At 40.2% G+C, this 18,939-nt stretch overlaps 1 protein-coding gene across 2 annotated transcripts; it reads left to right on the top strand.

The window, feature by feature from the left end:
* Nucleotides 1–461: 461 nt before the first annotated feature.
* On the top strand, nt 462–2,589 carry LOC132622672 (uncharacterized). Of its 2 annotated transcripts, none has more exons than XM_060337323.1 (2): nt 462–852; nt 2,459–2,528. In XM_060337323.1, exons 1-2 carry the CDS (start codon nt 471–473, stop codon nt 2,479–2,481), a joined length of 405 nt encoding a protein of 134 aa, XP_060193306.1. In that variant the 5' UTR covers nt 462–470; the 3' UTR covers nt 2,482–2,528. The 2 variants fall into 2 exon arrangements, 1 of the variants encoding a protein (XP_060193306.1); XR_009575965.1 differs by lacking the exon at nt 462–852 and adding an exon at nt 1,457–1,566 and having other exon boundaries at nt 2,459–2,589.
* Nucleotides 2,590–18,939: the final 16,350 nt, after the last annotated feature.

Here is an 18,939-nt window from a genome sequence, read left to right as displayed (position 1 = left end):
CCCAGTTTACAGCTAAGTTCTGGAGATCGTTTCAGGAGGGATTGGGGACCCAGGTGAGCCTGAGTACAGCCTTCCATCCCCAGTCCGACGGACAGGCCGAGCGAACTATTCAGACATTGGAAGATATGTTGCGTGCCTGTGCTATTGATTTCAGGGGTAGCTGGGACGATCATTTACCGCTTGTTGAGTTTGCGTATAATAACAGCTACCACTCCAGTATTCAGATGGCACCATATGAGGCTTTGTATGGCAGGAAGTGTAGATCACCGATCGGTTGGTTTGATGTTGGGGAGGCTGAGTTGATTGGCCCAGATGTGGTCCAGCAGGCCGTGGATAAGGTGAAACTTATTCGAGAAAGATTGTTGGCAGCCCAGAGCCGACAGAAATCTTATGCCGATAAGCGACGTCGACCGTTAGAGTTTTAGATTGGCGATTGGGTGTTTCTGAAAGTATCACCGATGAAAGGTGTTATGCGATTTGGCAAGAAAGGAAAGCTCAGTCCGAGATATATTGGGCCCTATCTGATTATTCGCAAAATAGGCAAGGTGGCCTACGAATTGGATTTGCCAGCTGACTTGGGAGCGGTACACCCGGTATTTCATGTTTCTATGCTTCGTAAGTGTATTGGTGACCCTTCCAGAGTCTTTCCTGTAGAGGACATTCAGGTCACAGAGGAGCTATCTTATGAGGAGCAGCCTATAGCCATATTGGATCGCCAGGTAAAAAGGTTGCGGAACAAAGATATGGCTTCTGTTAAAGTGCTGTGGCGGAATAATAACCGAGAGGAAATGACCTGGGAAGCTGAGGAGCATATGAAGAAGAAGTATCCTCATTTATTTTCAGAGCCTACAGGTAATCCAATTCTCTATTTGACTATGTTGTTTGATAAATGAATCGTTGATCAATGATTGTATTGTTGTGATAGTTAGTAAGGAAACTCCCCCAAATTGTTGTATGACCGGTAAGGTTAATCTGACATTCGAGGACGAATGTTCTAAAGGGGGGGAGGATGTTAGAACCCGTATTTTTGTACAGTGGAATAATCCGGATTTATTTATGATAAGCTAAGGACAAAATTATTTTGGGATACAAAGTCGGGATTCTTGACCTTCGAATTTATTTTGAGATATAAGTTGTGCATGAATTTATTGGTATGGAACAATTAGGAAAATTTGGGACCAAAAGTGAAAAATTGGAAGAAGAAAATCATCCACAACTTCCATGGTTGGCCCACACAATTTTGTGTCATCTTTTAATTGGGACAACACATTAATGTGGGCCAAGGGATATTGTACACTCTTTATATTAGCTAAAAGATGACTTCTAGTCATTATTCTTCATTCACCACACTTGAAAAAAAAAGGGGCAAAGCTGAAAACCTCCAAGGAGGCTCACGGCCAGCAGCAACAAAGATCAACTTCCATTTCTTGTCCTCCAAAAATTATTTTTATGATGTAAACCCACTATATTGAGGTCCCTAAGTAGCGTGGAAGCATCGTTGGAGCGATCAACCCATTATTTTCATCTTTTGGAAACCCTAGGCTATTGGAAAGTTGAAGAAGGAAGGTAAGCATTCATTATGTTTTTGTGTTATGAAGGTTATATTCATGTTGTAGTATCTTATAGTGGTTGGAAATCATGAAATATAGTATGATTGGAAGTGGGTTGTGTGATGGATGTGCTAGCCGTGTAAATGGGTATTGTGATTGGGTTGTTGAATAAATTCCTTGTAGCATGTTAAATTGTTGTAGTGTGTAGGATGGCTAAGAATCATCAACATATGTATATGTGTAGTGTTGGTCGAAATGGGTCATATTATATGACAATGAACGAATGAATATCGCTTAATGTTTTAGTCATCGTCATTGTGAATTCTATGTTGGAAATGAATGTCTAATGACTCAAATTGATGTTGTAGTTGTTGTGAACTGATTTGGAGATCATTGTACATTTAATGTATTTTGTATATTGATGAAAATAGCATTGTTAGAATGTGAATTGTGGGTACAAATCATGATTCGAAAATGAAGGAAAGGTTATAGGGGTGTCTCGGGTTTAGGGGCTGAATTCGGCCAAGTTGGAGAAAAAATTGGATTGTTGGGAATGTTGTATGAATTGCTTAGAACGTCCTTAAATATTTTTGGTATGGGTTCGGGTTAGTATGTGAATGTATAAGCGTCGACGTTGGCTTGAATGCAAGTCATCAAAGTGAATTTATGTAAGTTGTTGAATGATGGAAAAGAAAGCTATTATTGTTGTATTGCTTTCCGGATTGGTTGTTGATGTTGCTAGGTTGGTTATTGTTGTTGTTGTTGATTATTTTGGCCGAGTTAAATTCTCGGGGTGCCTATTTACAGGGGAAATGCTGCCCAAATTTCTGTAGAATTAAGGGCAAATTTGGAATTTAATGCCCAAAAAGTCTTTAGCTAATGTTTGGCATTTTATGGCTTGTTTGTAGACCTTGGGCAGCCCGAATCATAGGTTGGATTTAGCTTGAGTTTGGATCGTATTGGAGAGCGTTTGAGGTATGTAAAGTAATCCTCCTTCTTCGGCATGCCTTAGTTAAAATAGGCTATGATATAAGCCTCGAGGAAACTCTATTCTCACAATCCGAGCATGTTTATGAATCGCATTTGTTCTTTGGCATCCTTGCCTTGTCATGGCAAAACATTGATCCTTATGTTCTTGGAATCCATAATTTGTAAAGATTACATGAAAGCTGATTTTTGTTTTAAAGTTCATTCTTTAGCGATTTCAAAACTTCAAATGCCCATAATTTCCTCAGAAAAGCTCGGATTGCTTTGAAATTTTCGTAGGAGTTTGTATGATATAAAATGAGTATGTTTTTCATAGGCGGGCTCAGTTCGGGTCTATACTCGTACGTGGGTCCCGCGACGCCCTTTATGTAAATTCGACAACTTTGAATCAAAAAGTGATAATTATCATTCCGATTTCGAATATGACTATTTTACTTATCCTTCGGATTTATAATAATGATTTTATGCATATGATTCCTCACTACTCCGCTCGTGCCTACTATGATATCGTTCGCCGGTTCCCGGGCCGGTTCTGTTGTCGTGCGCTTTTTGATACATTCCGGTGTTATGCTGTGTTTATGGTTCACCGTGCTCCTCGCTCGAGGGCCGGGTTCCACTTATGTTTGGCGTTATGCTGTGTTTGGCGTTATGCTGTGTTGTGATGTGTGACGGGGATTCGGAGATTTGAAACTTTCTGGTGTTATGCTGTGTTGTGGCGCCATCGACAGGCGGGCGACCACATTTTCCAGTGCCCTATGCATAATTTATACTTTGGAAATAAACATTTTGATATGTATTATTTTCTATATATCTGATTCGATTATTATTCAGATTTATTTCTGTACCTTCTGCTTTGCATACTCAGTACATGTTTCGTACTGACCCCCTTCTCCGGGGGCTGCGTTTCATGCCCGCAGGTACAGACGCACAGCCTGGTGATCCACTTGTTTAGGACACCCTTTCTGCTATTCGGAGTGCTCCTCTCTTTCCGGAGCTTATACTTTTGGTATATATATTTATTAGTGCATTTGTATATATTCGTTCATGGGTACGGCGGGGCCCTGTCCCGTCATATGATTCTGTCGGTCTGTTTAGAGGTCTGTGGACATGTTTGTGGGTTAGGGTCTTTCTGTATGAATGTATGTACATGTCGTTTGGGCGATCCCATACGCCGAGGCGGCCGGTCCGCATATGTTGTTTGGGCGACCCTATACGCCGAGGCGGCCGGTCCGCATATGTTTATATATTGCTTGGTTAGCCCTGTGTGGCTTTCGTTGGTATTTTCTGCGTGCAGGGTATATTGGATAGTCCGTAAAACAAAGAAAACTCTGCCAAAATTTTTCTGGAAATTACCTAAATTTGAAATAAAGCCTTGTCGGCTTCCGCCATATACTAGAATGAGTTGATAGAATTTGAGATAATATTTAATAGATGGGTTCGGGTGCCCAGATCGGGCATTAGTCATGGCCTACGGGGTTGGGTCGTGACAAAATTGAGGAACCAAGTGCTTCTTCCTCCAAGATAACTACACCAAGTTGAAGAGGCTACCCAATTTAGTAGGAAAACCACAAAATATAAATTTTTGATGCAAGATTTTTGGTGGCTAATTTTTGAAACCCTCTTCTCTTCTTTCTTTCTTATTTTGCTTTGTTTTTCTTGTCTTCTAAGTGCTAGAATTATCTTAGTCTTTATCCAAGTCTATGCTTGTTGATCACATGACTAAGCACATGATCAACTAAGTGGGCTTGGGCCAAGACCAAGAGCTTGGCCGGCCACTCCTCTCCAAGTTGGGCCTTGCTTTTCATTTTTTTTTTGAGCCCAATTGGTCAAAATTCTTATTTTGCAATTCCCGAAACTAATTTCCAAAATTCCAAAGTTGCCCTTATTCTCCCTCGACACTTCCACATTAATATTCTTTCACAAACAACTCATGTGCTAGTTGTAATCAATTATGACCTTATTTCATACAAGTCAAGATTATTTCAAATTTTCCAAATGTGCAAAAACACGGGATATAACATTCTCCCCCCCTTTAGAACATTCGTCCTCGAATGTTAAATTAATCTTATAGGGTTTGAAATGGCTTCGGGGGAGTTTCTGTTTATAGACAGCACATATGGTACACATTCATAACTGAATATAATTAAGCAAGGATTTTTAAATTACCTGAGGGCATAGGAAACAAATGAGGATATTTCTTCTTCATTTCCTCTTCGGCCTCCCAGGTCATTTCCTCTCTATTATTGTTCCGCCACAACACCTTAACAGAGGCTACATCTTTGTTCCGGAGCTTTCTTACCTGGCGGTCTAGAATGGCTACGGGCTGCTCCTCGTAAGATAACTGCTCCGTCACCTGAATATCATCTGCAGGAAATATTCTGGAGGGATCACCGATGCATTTGCGGAGCATAGATAAATGGAATACCGGATGTACCGCCTCCAAATCAGATGGCAGATCTAGCTCATAGGCGACATTTCCAATTTTCTGCACAATCAGATAAGGCCCAATATAACGCGGACTAAGCTTACCCTTTCTGCCGAACCGCATTACGCCTTTCATAGGCGATACCTTTAGAAATACCCAATCACCAACTTGGAACTCCAAAGGACTACGCCGTTTATCATCGTATGATTTCTGTCGACTCTGGGCTGCCAATAGTCGCTCTCGGATAAGTTTCACCTTATCAACGACCTGCTGGATCATATCTGGGCCAATTAACTCTGTCTCGCCAATATCAAACCAGCCGATAGGTGACCTGCATTTCCTGCCATACAAAGCCTCGTACGGAGCCATCTGTATGCTGGAATGGTAACTGTTATTATAAGCAAATTCGATCAATGGCAAGTGATCATCCCAGCTACCTCTGAAATCAATAACACATGCCCGCAACATATCTTCAAGCGTTTGGATGGTGCGCTCGGCCTGTCCGTCACTCTGAGGGTGAAAAGCTGTGCTCAGGCTCAGCTGAGTCCCTAATCCTTCCTGAAAAGATCTCCAGAAGTTCGCTGTGAACTGAGCACCTCTGTCAGTGATAATAGATATAGGAACTCCATGAAGTCGCACAATTTCTTTAATATAAAGCCTGGCATAATCCTCAGCTGAATAAGTAGTTTTGATGGGGAGAAAATGGGCTGATTTTGTCAGCCTATCAACAATAACCCAGATGGAATCATACTTCCGTGGAGTGCGAGGCAAACCTTTAATGAAGTCCATATTAATGATCTCCCACTTCCACGTCGGAATTTCCATTTCCTGCAACAGTCCACCCGGTTTCTGATGTTCAATTTTGACCTGCTGACAATTTGGACACCGGGCGACGAACTCTGCGATATCCCGTTTCATACCATCCCACCAGTATAGGCATCTAAGATCATGGTACATCTTCGTAGACCCAGGATGAACAGAATAGCGAGCATAATGTGCCTCACTCATAACCTGCTACCGAAGGCCTGTAACATCAGGTACACATAACCTGCCCCTGTATAATAAAGTGTCGTCCGGTGTAACCTCGAACGGAGTCTTTTCCTTATCATAGGATGTGTCTCTGTACCGAGCTAAAACAGGATCTTCGTATTGATGACGCTAAATATCCTCTTTAATAGATGATTCAGAAATCCCTCGGACAAAAATCCGCGTATCTCCAGAATCGGCCAGACGAACCCCAAGACTAGCCAACTGCTGAATATCACGGGCTATCTCTCTCCTGTCTGGCTGTAAATCTGCCAAGCTGCCCATAAATTTTTGGCTGAGCGCATCTGCAACAACATTAGCCTTGCCCGGGTGATACAGAATATCCACATCATAATCTTTTAGGAGCTCCAGCCACCTCCGTTGCCTCAAATTAAGCTCTTTCTGCCTAAAAATATACTGGAGACTCTTATGATCTGTATAGATATCAACATTGACGCCATATAAATAATGTCTCCATATCTTCAGAGCATGAATCACCGCTGCAAGCTCCAGATCGTGGGTAGGATAATTCCTTTCATGCTTTTTCAGCTGCCGAGAAGCATAAGCTATAACTCTGCCGTGCTGCATCAGTACACAGCCCAATCCCACGCCAGAAGCATCACAGTAAATAACATATCCATCGGGTCCCTATGGAAGAGTCAGAACTGGGGCCGTAGTCAGCTTCTCTTTCAGCAATTGGAAGCTTCGTTCACAAGCATCAGTCCACTGGAACTTAGCTCCCTTCTGAGTTAGTCTTGTCAAAGGCGCTGAAATCGAAGCAAACTTTTCCACAAATCTTCTGTAATAGCCTGCTAACCCCAGAAAACTACGTACCTCTGTGGGCGTCGTGGGTCTGGGCCAATTCTTCACGGCCTCAATCTTCTGTGTATCCACCCGGACACCATCAGCTGCAATAATATGCCCCAGGAATGCCACTGAAGCCAGCCAGAATTCACATTTAAAAAATTTTGCATATAATTTCTGATGCCGAAGTACCCCAAGTACCGCTCTCAGATGATCTGCGTGCTCTGCCTCGGACCGAGAATAAACCAGAATATCATCGATAAATACAATTACGAACATATCCAGGAATGGCCTGAATACCCGGTTCATTAGATCCATGAATACTGCAGGAGCATTAGTTAACCCAAATGACATAACTCTGAATTCATAATGCCCATATCTGGTCCGGAATGCTGTCTTAGGAATATCGGCCTCTCGTACCCGTACCTGATGATAGCCTGACCGAAGGTCTATCTTCGAAAAATATTTGGCGCCCTGCAACTGATCAAACAAATCATCAATTCTGGGGAGGGGGTATTTATTCTTTATGGTTACCTTATTCAGCTGCCGATAATCAATACACATACGCAGCGACCCGTCTTTCTTACGCACAAATAATACCGGGGCTCCCCAAGGCGAAGTACTGGGTCTGATAAAGCCCTTTTCTAATAGATCCTACAACTGCTCCTTCAATTCTTTCAATTCTGCCGGTGCCATTCTGTACGGGGGAATAGATATAGGCTGAGTATCTGGAAGCAAATCAATAGTAAAATCTATCTCCCGCTCTGGAGGAAGGCCTGGAAGCTCATCTGGGAACACATCTGGAAATTCATTAACCACGGGAACTGACTGAAGGGTCGGCGTTTCTGCTGTCAAGTCTTGTACCCGAACCAGATGATAAATATAACCTTTTTTGATCATTTTCTTCGCCTTAAGGTATGAAATAAACTTACCTTTCGGCGATGCTGTATTACCGGCCCACTCTATAACTGGCTCCCCAGGAAACTGGAAACGAACTACCTTATTTTGGCAGTCAACATTAGCATAACAGGAGGCTAGCCAGTCCATACCCATAATAACATCGAACTCGATCATATCTAACTCCACCAGATCTGCCTTAGTGTCACGGCCACATACAATTACAGAACAATCCTTATATACCTGTTTTGCTACAATAAAGTCCCCAATCGGTGTGGCTACCTCAAATGGCTCTATAGGTTCAGACGTTATACCAATTTTACTAGCAACCAGAGGCGAAATATATGACAAAGTCGAACCTGGATCAATCAATGCATACACAGACCGAGAGAAGACCAATAATGTACCTGTGACGACATTAGGCGATGCCTCCTGGTCCTGGCGGCTAGACAAAGCATAAATGCGGTTCGAAGGACCGCCAGTACCAGAAGCTCCACCACGGCCTCTGCCGCGACCCGCCGGTGCTGATGTACCCGGCCCTGTAGGGCGCATAGCCACTGACAAAGATGATGACCCGGCGGCTGATCCGGTAGGCTGCGCTGCACCACCCGAACTACCCTTATACGGGAAATCTCTCACAGAATGGCCCTGACGGCCACAAGAAAAGCATGCACCGGTGGCTCTGTAGCACTCTCCAGGATGGTATCTGCCACAATAAGAACACTGAGGCCTAGGTGGCCTCGTCTGACCAGAACCCCTGTCTGTCCGCGAACCTCAAGCCCTGGAGCTCTGACCTGCTCCTGAATAACCTGGGCTATCAAATCTGCGACCTGTAGGCTGTGGAGGTGCGCTCTGTGCCGGCTGGGATGGATATCTGCTAGGCTGCTGCGGCTGCTGAGGCTGTCTGCCCCGGAAATCTGCAGAATACCCGGATGATCTGGCCCTCTTGGGTTGTCTCCGATCCTGACTCCTATCGGGCTGATGGCCCCTGTGCCGGTCCTCCATGCCCTGGGCGTGCGCCTGAATCCGGGCAATATCCATATCGGGCTGAGCGGCCAATACCAAGCAACTGTCGACAAAATACCGATCCAGCCCCATAATATACCTGTGCATCCTGTCGGCCATAGTAGCTACCACAGGAGGTGCGTATCGGGTTCTTGAATTTTTTTTGTTCGACATAGTCTTAGGAGATGAAGTGACTTTCAGTTTTGAAGATGGGTTCCTTGTTCTTGAATTTTTTTTGTGTGAAATCTTAACGGTTAAACCGATAACCGAACCGATAACAAACAACAACCGATTAACTGATAACCCATTAACCGATATCTTAACGGTTCTTTAATGGTTTAACATGTCTACAAACCGATAACCGATAAGTTGAACCGATAACATTGAAACCCGAACCGAACCGACCGATATACCGCCCTAGCTGGGAGGGTGTTTGACCCTGAAGTTGCAAAAAAATCTGAAATGAAAGAACTGATTGAAATTGTTGAATTTCAGGGATGGAGTCATCTCTTTGCTCCACCTGTACCGAGTGTGTATGAGGAACAAGTCTCTGAATTCTATGCAAATCTCTGCTACTCCGATGATCTCAGTACTCTCATTGCATCAGTTAGTGGGACTAAATTTGTGTTGGAGGAAAAGATATTGGGAGATATTCTGAAAGATCCTACTAAAGGGTAGAGAACCATAAATGGAAAGGCAGAAGCTTCAAGGGGCTTCAAGGTTATGATGGTCAAAAATGGGGTAAGGGATGCCGAGTCAAGGGCTAGCCTTTTAAAGAAAGAGTTGAAAGGAGAATTTCAGCTCATGTTCGAAATGGTGAACAAAGTCCTGCTTCCAAGAAAATAGGGTCGCACCAAGACCTCTATCAAAGATCTGGTGAAGAGGCACTGATTGACTACCAGCCTATCAACCTTCCTGCTATTATGATTGAGCGCATCATCAAGGTGAAGAGGGCACCAGGGGGTCAACATGGGCTCCTATATGGTTTTCTTCTGAACAAAGTATTTGCTCACTTTAAGGTCAGGAAAGAAACATATGTTTTCCATGGGAACTCTGGAAGGGTATTGAGGGTATACCTAAGAAAAGTGGTGTGGGAAGTGTCTCTACAATCACAAAAGTGCTTGAAGCTCAAGAGATCACTACTGCTGAACTACACAGGGTAAAGGCTGAGAATGATGTCCTTCAAGCTCAGCTATCTGAGAAAGAGAAAGAAATTAGTTTTCAAAGCTCTGAAAGCTGCAAGATTGGAAATTGAGAGGCTCAAGTTAGACAATGAGAGGCTGCCATTGAAGGTGGATGAGCTCAAGGATCAGATGATAGAGGACCAGAGAGTCAACAGAGAACGAATGAACAATCTCCTCAAAGCCTTGGCCCAAAATTCACAGAAGCCCAAAGCTCCTTAGCTTGTTCATATCAAATTCATCTTCCTGAGCCTTTTTTAACCCTATTCCCTATTTTATGTTTCTGTGTGACAATGTTCCGGCACTAATGACAATTTCTCCTTTATTCATTTTCTGATTTGGCTACTATGATATGTATCTGTATTACCTGTTTGGGATTTTTACTCTATTCCGTGCTAATCTAACTGCTTGCATGCTTCTCTTACTTCTCATGATAGTGTTGCCCTTGTGGCTCTGAGTTAATATACCTGAACTTCTTGTTGGCTGTGCTTTAATCTTTTTGATGATGCCAAAAGGGGAAAGATGCTTTTGTGTAGTGAAAAGATTGTGATTAAGGGGGGAGACATATCGAATAAATGATTGTGGTGGCTGTTGTGGGAAGATGTGCTAACCAAGGGGGAAGAACTGGAAGATTGATATGTGCTGATATTGTGGCAATGTTTGTCTTCCAGTTGAAAATGGTATTATGTTTCTAACATGTTGTAGGTGCCTTGAAATTGATGGCAACATGATGAGTAGACTTGAAAGCCTAATCTAAATCGTGCAAAGCTGCCGACACAAGTTCTAAAGATCTCTCAAGAATAAAGTTACTTTCAAGCTGAAAAACCAGATCTTGATATGAGTTTAGTCTATGTTCTTTAGGTTGTTGTAAATCCTTGTTCATTTTGTGCTTAAACTGAAAACCTACTCTTCTTGTTTGAGAAGCTGTTTGTAGGTATCTTAAAAGTCTCAAAGTGTACTTGCGAGAAGTGTGTTTCCGCAAGCTTTTGAGTGGTACACTAGGCTAGAGTTATTCTAGGTGTATTAGTGGTTTTTGGCTAGAGTTAGTCAAGTGGAAGTTGGTTGCAATCGGAGTACTGCAAGTTTGGAGGGACTATGGGGTTAGTTCCTAGGTTGCATAAGCTTTATTGTAAGGGTGAAGGATTATGGGAGTTAATTCCTAGCTTACGATATAGTTGTAACCTAAAGTTGCTCGGTGTAGTGGAGTTGAAACCCTACTGAGGTAGGTCGTGATTTTTAATCCCTTGAGCAAGGAGTTTTCCACGTAAAAATACTGCGTTGATTCTTGCACTGCACTGCGTAAGGAAACTGGTACACAACCAGGTTCTTCATATACTGTTTGGTAGACACATAGCCTACAACAATAAGATATAGGGTCTCTGTAGTTGATAGTATAACAAAGGGGGAGCACCACAATCTCTTAAAGAACTTATGCCCCGCTAGGCATAATTTCAATTTTGAAGGGCAAAAATTAAAGACCAGCCCATTTGAAGGGCAGAAATTAAAGACCAGTCCATTTGAAGGGAAAATTATAGACCAGTCCATTTGAGCAGCAGCACCGTAAGAATTTATGAAAAAAAGTAAAGGACAGAAAATGATTCAAAAGGAATTTACTGGGTGTGTCCAATCTATTTCAGCACTGATACCGGCTTAAAATGTACAGTATGGCATTTGGAGTATCACTAACTTATGAGAGCCGAAAAGTTATAAACCATCCAACACTAGAATCAGCTCACCCATTTTGGAACCTTGTTGGTTTATTTCTTGGACCTACCTCTCCCCTCTCTATTTCCATTCACTCATCCCTCTACCCACTCCAAGAAAGAAGTGGTCCTAAAAAATTCCTTTTGGTCTCACAAATGCGAGAGAATTCCTAGTGTTAGTCAAAAGATGCAATAATAAAATTGCATGGAGTCCTTCCTGGAAAGAGAAGTATGAATCCATTGCATCAAAATTGCTCTCTTGATACAAAGGAAAAGCACATGCTTAACAGAGGCAATGAGAAATATTAGCTAAGAAAACAAAATACCTGGTGACTATTCGTGCCTGCAACAAATTTGCGGTGGTCATCTTTGCACAAGAAAGTTGCAGATGTAAACCAAGTTGGGGTGAATATACCAAGGCTATTTTTTGCTGGCTGGAATAAACATTTAAAATGACAAATTTAGGTATAAGCAATCAATTCTTTCTCAACTACAAATGCTACACAGTATGACGGTGGATCTCACAGATTTTGCAGTCCAAATTTAGCACACTGGTTCAGATCCCATACGTTAACCTCAACGCCCTTCCTGAAATATCAAATAAGTCACAACAATCATTCTATTTTCCACCATTAAGGTTATCTTGCAGAACCCAATATTCACGGTTACTCACCCAACAAACAATGCATAGTTTTCATCTGGGGAACTGGGGAGATACAAGGAGATACTTTTTTAATAAGTGAGAATTAATTAATTTGTATATTTAATTAGTTGGTTATATAACGCCAATATTTAAGAAGGAATTCTGTATTTTGGCTATTAGATGGCAATAGTTAAAATCTGGGTTGTTTTGTGCCAATAGTATGTCCTTATTGTATTTCCACGTCAATTTCCCCACTTGGCCAATTAAGAAGTTTGGCATGTTTTGGGCTTGCAACATTGCTACTTACCATAGTTGACTGCCATAGTTCTCGAACCCTTGATTTAGAGCTGCCGTTACCACTTGTGCTAAATAGTAGGGGTTTTGGACTAGTAGTGTCACCGGAGACTGATTCACTTGACATTTGAGAGTCAAGCATGCTCTATGCAGTGCTAGTTCTAGCCAAGACATCGGTATCCTGTCTATCCTTACCGACAGTGTCGCTTCTTCGGTTGGGGGTTCAACGGTTGGTTTTGGTCTCCCATATTTGCTAGGTTCAGGGTCTATTTGGGCTTGCTCTTGAGGACGATGATGCGTTTCAAAGAAACGATGACGTTTGGGTTTCACCATGTGTCATAATAGTGATATCTTGGGAAGGGACAACAGTCATACCACTAGCTGGAGAATGATTGTGGAGAGACATAGTATCTTTCATGGGGTTTGGTGATTTTTGAGCGCCGGAAAACCACCCCATGGGGTGTGGAGAGTTTTTCTGGTATACTCAAATGGGGAACTGGTTTGGGTGTGGAAGCATTTGTTAGATGCCCTACTCTTGGGCCCACCTGCTTTTCCACTTTTTTTGGTTTGGGGTGGGGTGCGAATTTGTAGATCTTTTTGGATTCTATCTGCCAAATCTTTAGGATTGTAGTCTGTAGGGGCCCATTTTATTGGGTATTGTACATTGGGTCTATAGGTCCTAGGTGAAGGAAAATAATTGGGCCCATTGTTGATGTGGTCAATTTTTCTTTTACCTTGGGCCTTTTCTTTCACTTTACTCGTTGATGGTTCCCCGTCTGGGGAAGGTTCCGACAAGGCTTTTGCCTGAAATTTAAAATGCTGGGTTTCAAAGAACTTACCTATAGTTGCATTGTAAGATTTTACCTGGGTTGGTATGGCTGCTTTCCGTATGCTTTTTCCTTCTTTTCCTTTGCCCTTCATTTGTATTGGCTTCTTCTTCTTAGGAAAAGTTACTGTTTTCCATTCTCCACTTTTCGGTAGGTCAGTTTTCTGAATTTCCTTTGCAGGCTTATCGGTTTTTGGAATTTCAGTTGCAAAGGTGCATTTTTGTGCCGTGTGGCCAATTCTTCCACAACCCTTGCACAGGATTTCTTCACCCTTATAAATCACCGCCTGTTGTGACTTCCAATGCTAACTGTTTGTGTTACCGGTATGTGCAGTGGGATTTGTAGCATATCCTCCCCTTAGCGTTGACGATGTGCACGAGTTAATTTTGAGTAACTTTCCAATTTTTCTACCTACTCTCTCCAGGATTTTCCTATCATAGAATTCGTACGTATTTGGGGAACTATAAGCCAGATCGCCGTATAGGAGATGTTTGTTTCCCTGGGGACGAAATTTGGCTCCCATTTCCGCACAGAGAGGAAATTTCCTGACATAAACCACGGACATTGTTCAAGGGCTTTCGTGAGGTTTTCCTCTTTATGGAATTTAACAGTAACGATGTCCCAATCCAAATCAACCAGGATTAGGTGCTCTATTGGTTGCCATAGATCCATCAATTTTGATTTGACGATGTGGTGGAGAATTTTTTTTGCTGAAAATTTTAATAATTAAGGAGTTTCTCCATTGTTGGTATAGTCTGTTCATCTCCTCCTCAGAGAGACAGATTGAGTCTTTAGAACTTTCTCCTTCTTCTTCTGAATTTTGAACATCACTGTTGTGAAGTGTGTCTTGGTATGTATTGGAGGTGGTATTGTCTTTCTCTAATACTACTTCTTTGTAACTGTGTTTTGGAGTTTGGTCGTCCTCTATTAGGGTGGTTCCGGTGATAGTGAGGGTGGAGTTTCCATTGCTGGGCTATAGGTTTTGGTCATGGGGGGGGGGGGGGGGGGGAGTGTGGTTTTAGAGATTGGTTAGAGTTTCTCTCTCATCCCCAACCCATTTTAAAGTTACCTAGTTCTGTAAAACTTTGATTGTTTATGTTCAAAATTTTGTGTTGTTACTCTTGCTACTAAAATGTTTTAGAGGGTATTAATTAGGATTTTAGGTAGTATATAATGATAATGTAAATATTTTTTACATTATTAATGTGGTTTAACCTGTGATAGTATGCTAATTACGATTTTTATCAGGTTATCAATTAGTAATTGTAGCTTATCATAGAATATGTCTTGCACTGTTTTTGCATTGAACATACATTTTAATTTGTATAAGTCACACATTGTATTAGGTGAAAAGTGCACACGGGGGAGTTCGCATGACCCAATGCTCAGAAGGTCCGAAGAGTCTTTACAGCTGGCTTCCACTCCTACCAACTCAGGTCACATCAATCAACATTGGTCTAAGTGCTGGAGCATGTATGGGCATTGGAGCCGCGGAGAGGTCACATCAGTTGTACTTAGGGGTTTGAAAAGTCCAACTTTGACTTATATAAGAATATCTTTGGGGGGTGGGGGAGGATCATCTAGCCCACACTTTTTAACACTATCTCTCTTTTCTCTCTAAGGAATATACACTAGATCATCCATTATTTCAAATAGTTACATTCTTGAATCATTTCTTGCTTTTTATCTCGCATTGTGCTTTACTCGTACTTACTGCCACGCTAATTGGACTCATAAAAGAGTTTTCAAGTTCGGGTACGCCTCACATGTCTTCAAACCCTATAAAAACAAATCTCTAATTGATTTTCTGATTTAATCAGTTTTCACCGGAAAAAACACATTATAAATTTTGGTAATAATACAAAAAGGACAAACATTTAATAACTTCTTGTATATGGGGATTTGGGGACCCAAAGCCTCAATCAAAGACAACAAAATAAAATATTGTCTAAGGCTACGCAAGGAAATTGATAACAATAATTTTTTCTTGCACAGATTAACTTGGTAGTCTAATATAGTTGAGAGTGATGCATTTTATTTACTCTTTGACATTACTGCAAGTTAGAATTTTTATTAAAGAAAAATCAAACTGAGTTATGAATCTCATTTTTAACTTGTAACACTGCGGTGTTAATTGTAATTTGTAGTCCTAAGCATGAAGTATTTGTCAGCTGATGTACCATTTTTGGGCCATGTTTAGCAGCAACGTCTCTCCGCAATTAGTGTGAAATAGAGTAACTGGGAAGGATTATATTTTTATATATATAGTGTATCATCATATCATATTATACTATTCTAAAAGTGGAAAGACCCTAAGTTGAAAAATTGAATTACCAAAATGTCCACCAAATGTTGAACGACTTTTTTTACCTGTAAGTCATTCAATATTTTCTGAACATTAATTGTACAAAAATGTAAATATACAAAATAAGTAATTGATAAACATTACTTCACATTCGTGGCATGAATACAAAACGACAAAAACATTCATATCTATGATTAAGGCTGTTGAGTTTGACTCTTCCATTTCCCTAAATGTATGAACGACACCACGTAATGGAAGTATTATGTATTAATTGGTGACTTTAGCTAAATAAATTACTCCTCCATTAGTCATTAATTTTCATACATCGAATCATCAACGATACTCCTTTTAATAGCCAATCCAATACGTTACCCAACCGTTTTTTCTTCATTCTTATAATGTACATTGAAGAGAATTTGAGGTGTTGCAATTAGTTAGACATATAGGTCAAAATGATTCATTATTGCGAATGACCATTCCATTAGTTTGCTTACTGGTGAATAGCAAAGAGAAATATCTTGAAAGATGGAAGGCTTGAAATTATAGGTATATGGCGTTACGAGGTGAATGTTATGTTCTGTGACCAATTCTTACCAACACTGGTTTCTCTTTTCAATTCTTTTTCTATTTGTTCATACATAATTATCCAAAGAGGAACTTTCATTTTGAATCAATTTTTCACATAATGCTTCTTTCTGACAATTTCTTATCATTTATCAATACCAGCCAGCGATGGAAAAGAGAGGTTGGTAGTATTTGAAGCTTCCGGCTCCGGGAGGGGAGGGGTGGGGCGAGGGTGGGTATTCTTTTTATTTAGTAATAAATTACGGTGTTCTTTTTTACTCTCTAAATTTGTTGAATTTCATTGTTATCATTTTTTTTTCCGTTGGTTTTCCTTGGACATGAAATTATGCATTTTATGTGCTTTTATTATATGCATACAATAGTTTCGTAGTACGATATTACTGTAACATAACAGAAGAAACAAGTCAATTGAGACGTGAAGAGATATTATTGTCAATAGGGGTGTTCATGGATCGGGTTGGTTCAGATTTCTTAAACACCAAACCAAACCAATTGCGTCGAGTTTTTAAATTTATACACCAAATCAAACCAATAAAATTCGGGTTTTTCAACCTCGGGTTTTCTCGGATTATTCGATTTTCTCGGGTTATTCGGGTTTTTTTTTCGAATAATCTTGATACGAAACATATAACTTTTACGTCAAATATTTGTTTAGTCCTAGTAAGATACAACTATGTAATTAAGGTGTTTCATAAGAAAATAACACAAAATGTGAGAAGAGTGATGACATTGTATTAAAATATTTAACAAAAGATAATAAAATCGGTTAAAATAAATATTGCTAATTAATAAGCCATAAAGAAAATGACCATAATCTAAAAATACTAAGTCATGCTAAAATAAGTACGGCTAATAAGTATTAATTACATGACAAGAAAAAAAAACTTAAGTTCTGTATTTTCACTCTCTAAACCAATTATGCAAAACAAAAGAATAGATATCCAACATTATTGTCATTTCTATGGGTAAATTGAAATTCTTTTGTTAGTATTAGTGTTGAGTTGGTTTTGGTTTGGACTTTATATGAGTTACTAACATCCATAGGATATAAAACTTATTCACATTCAAAATCCTAAGTTCAAGCTTGAATAATATGATAATAGATGAAAAACTATGAAAAAAATTAAGAAATATTTATAAATTACATTACAAATAAATATTTTTAAGTATAAAATATTTTAAAAATTGAATACATGTAATGTCGGGTTGGTTTGGTTCGGTTTGACTTTTTTTAGCTAAAACCAAACCAAACCAATTATGGTCGGGTTTTTTTTTCCAACACCAAACCAAGTCAAACCAAACCACTAGTCGGGTTTTTTTCTCGGTTTGACTCGGTTTATCGGTTTGGTGCGGTTTGTCGGTTTAGTAACTCATATAAAGTCCAAACCAAAAGTGTTAGTCTACTGCTTTTTTTTTAGTCCACCCCATGACTCATCAAACTTTGCTGATTTGTTTTTTTTTAAGTTAAAACGGGCGGGGCCCACAATTAAGTTAAATTAATTAATTTAATTAATCACTAATATCCACTTAATAATATAATCATAATTAATTATTTCTTAATCTCCAATAATATTTTTACACTAAATAAATTTTATAAACAATTTATGTTCTAATTAAAATTGAAAATTAAATGTTCCTATTTCGTGTCCGAAAATATTTCCGTCTTAACTTGGGTCGATTTGCTTGTGAATAATTTGACGTATAAATACACGGGGTATAACATCCTTCCCCCCTTTAGAACATTCATCCTCGAATGTTGAACTGATCCTGAACTCCCAACACTTTCTCAAGTGGTCTTTTACCTAATTATGCCCTTTTTATACCTCTTCCGTTTGTCGACTCACTTTAGTTCATTATAACGCATTCCAGGTCTTTACATAGTCATTCCTGTAATATCTCCTCCTTCTTTTGCTTCTCGAGGTAATCATTCCACGCCGTTATCTTTGCTCTTCTCTTTGTTTCACAGTTGGTTATCAACTGCATTTCGAGCTGCTCTGCTGAAGTGTTATTGTCTCTCTTATCTGCATACTGTTCAGTTGTACTGCCATCGATTGATTCGGACTTGTACTCATGGTGCATGTAGTCATGATTCGACTCTTTCTTTTTCTATTGTTATTCCCTTAAGATAACGTATCGTTCACTTCACTTTACCTCTTTATCTTTAACAAGATCTTGTAACGCGCAGACGTCCCTCATTGGTTCCTTAGATTTTTATATTCCTGGAGTGTTGCAAGCCTCTGGTAACCTGTAGACCCTTCGCAGGTCCTATGAGTAAAACGAAACTTTCCAGAGGATAACATTTTTATATCCCAATATCCTTGCTTTACTCCGCTGCGACAGTCTGTATTCTGGAATCCTCAGCGTCATGTGTCACTTTTTGACTTTATTTTAAAGGTCTCTAACTATCACTTGCTTTTACTTCTTGATCTCGACCTTTAGGATTGGCTATCAAGTAGCACTAGGGTTCCTTCATATTACAATTTTACTGTCATCCAATAACCAGTAACCCGCTTGTTCTGATTGTCTCGGTTAAATCATTTTGTAATTTCCTTTACCCTAACTGGCAATACTTTAGGCATATTATCTCGTGTCGTTCCTCTATTTTTGACTCAAACTCTTCTATTGCCCCTTTACTCAAATTTTCTCTTAGTCCTCCTATCACGCATCTTATTACAATCTTTACACGGGTATGTGTAGGTGCTCAAAT

Source organism: Lycium barbarum, chromosome 12 (assembly GCF_019175385.1).
Source record: "Lycium barbarum isolate Lr01 chromosome 12, ASM1917538v2, whole genome shotgun sequence".
NCBI classification, from domain to species: domain Eukaryota; kingdom Viridiplantae; phylum Streptophyta; class Magnoliopsida; order Solanales; family Solanaceae; genus Lycium; species Lycium barbarum.
Note: the sequence above shows the minus strand (reverse complement) of the source record. Positions and strands in the feature narration are given on the sequence as shown.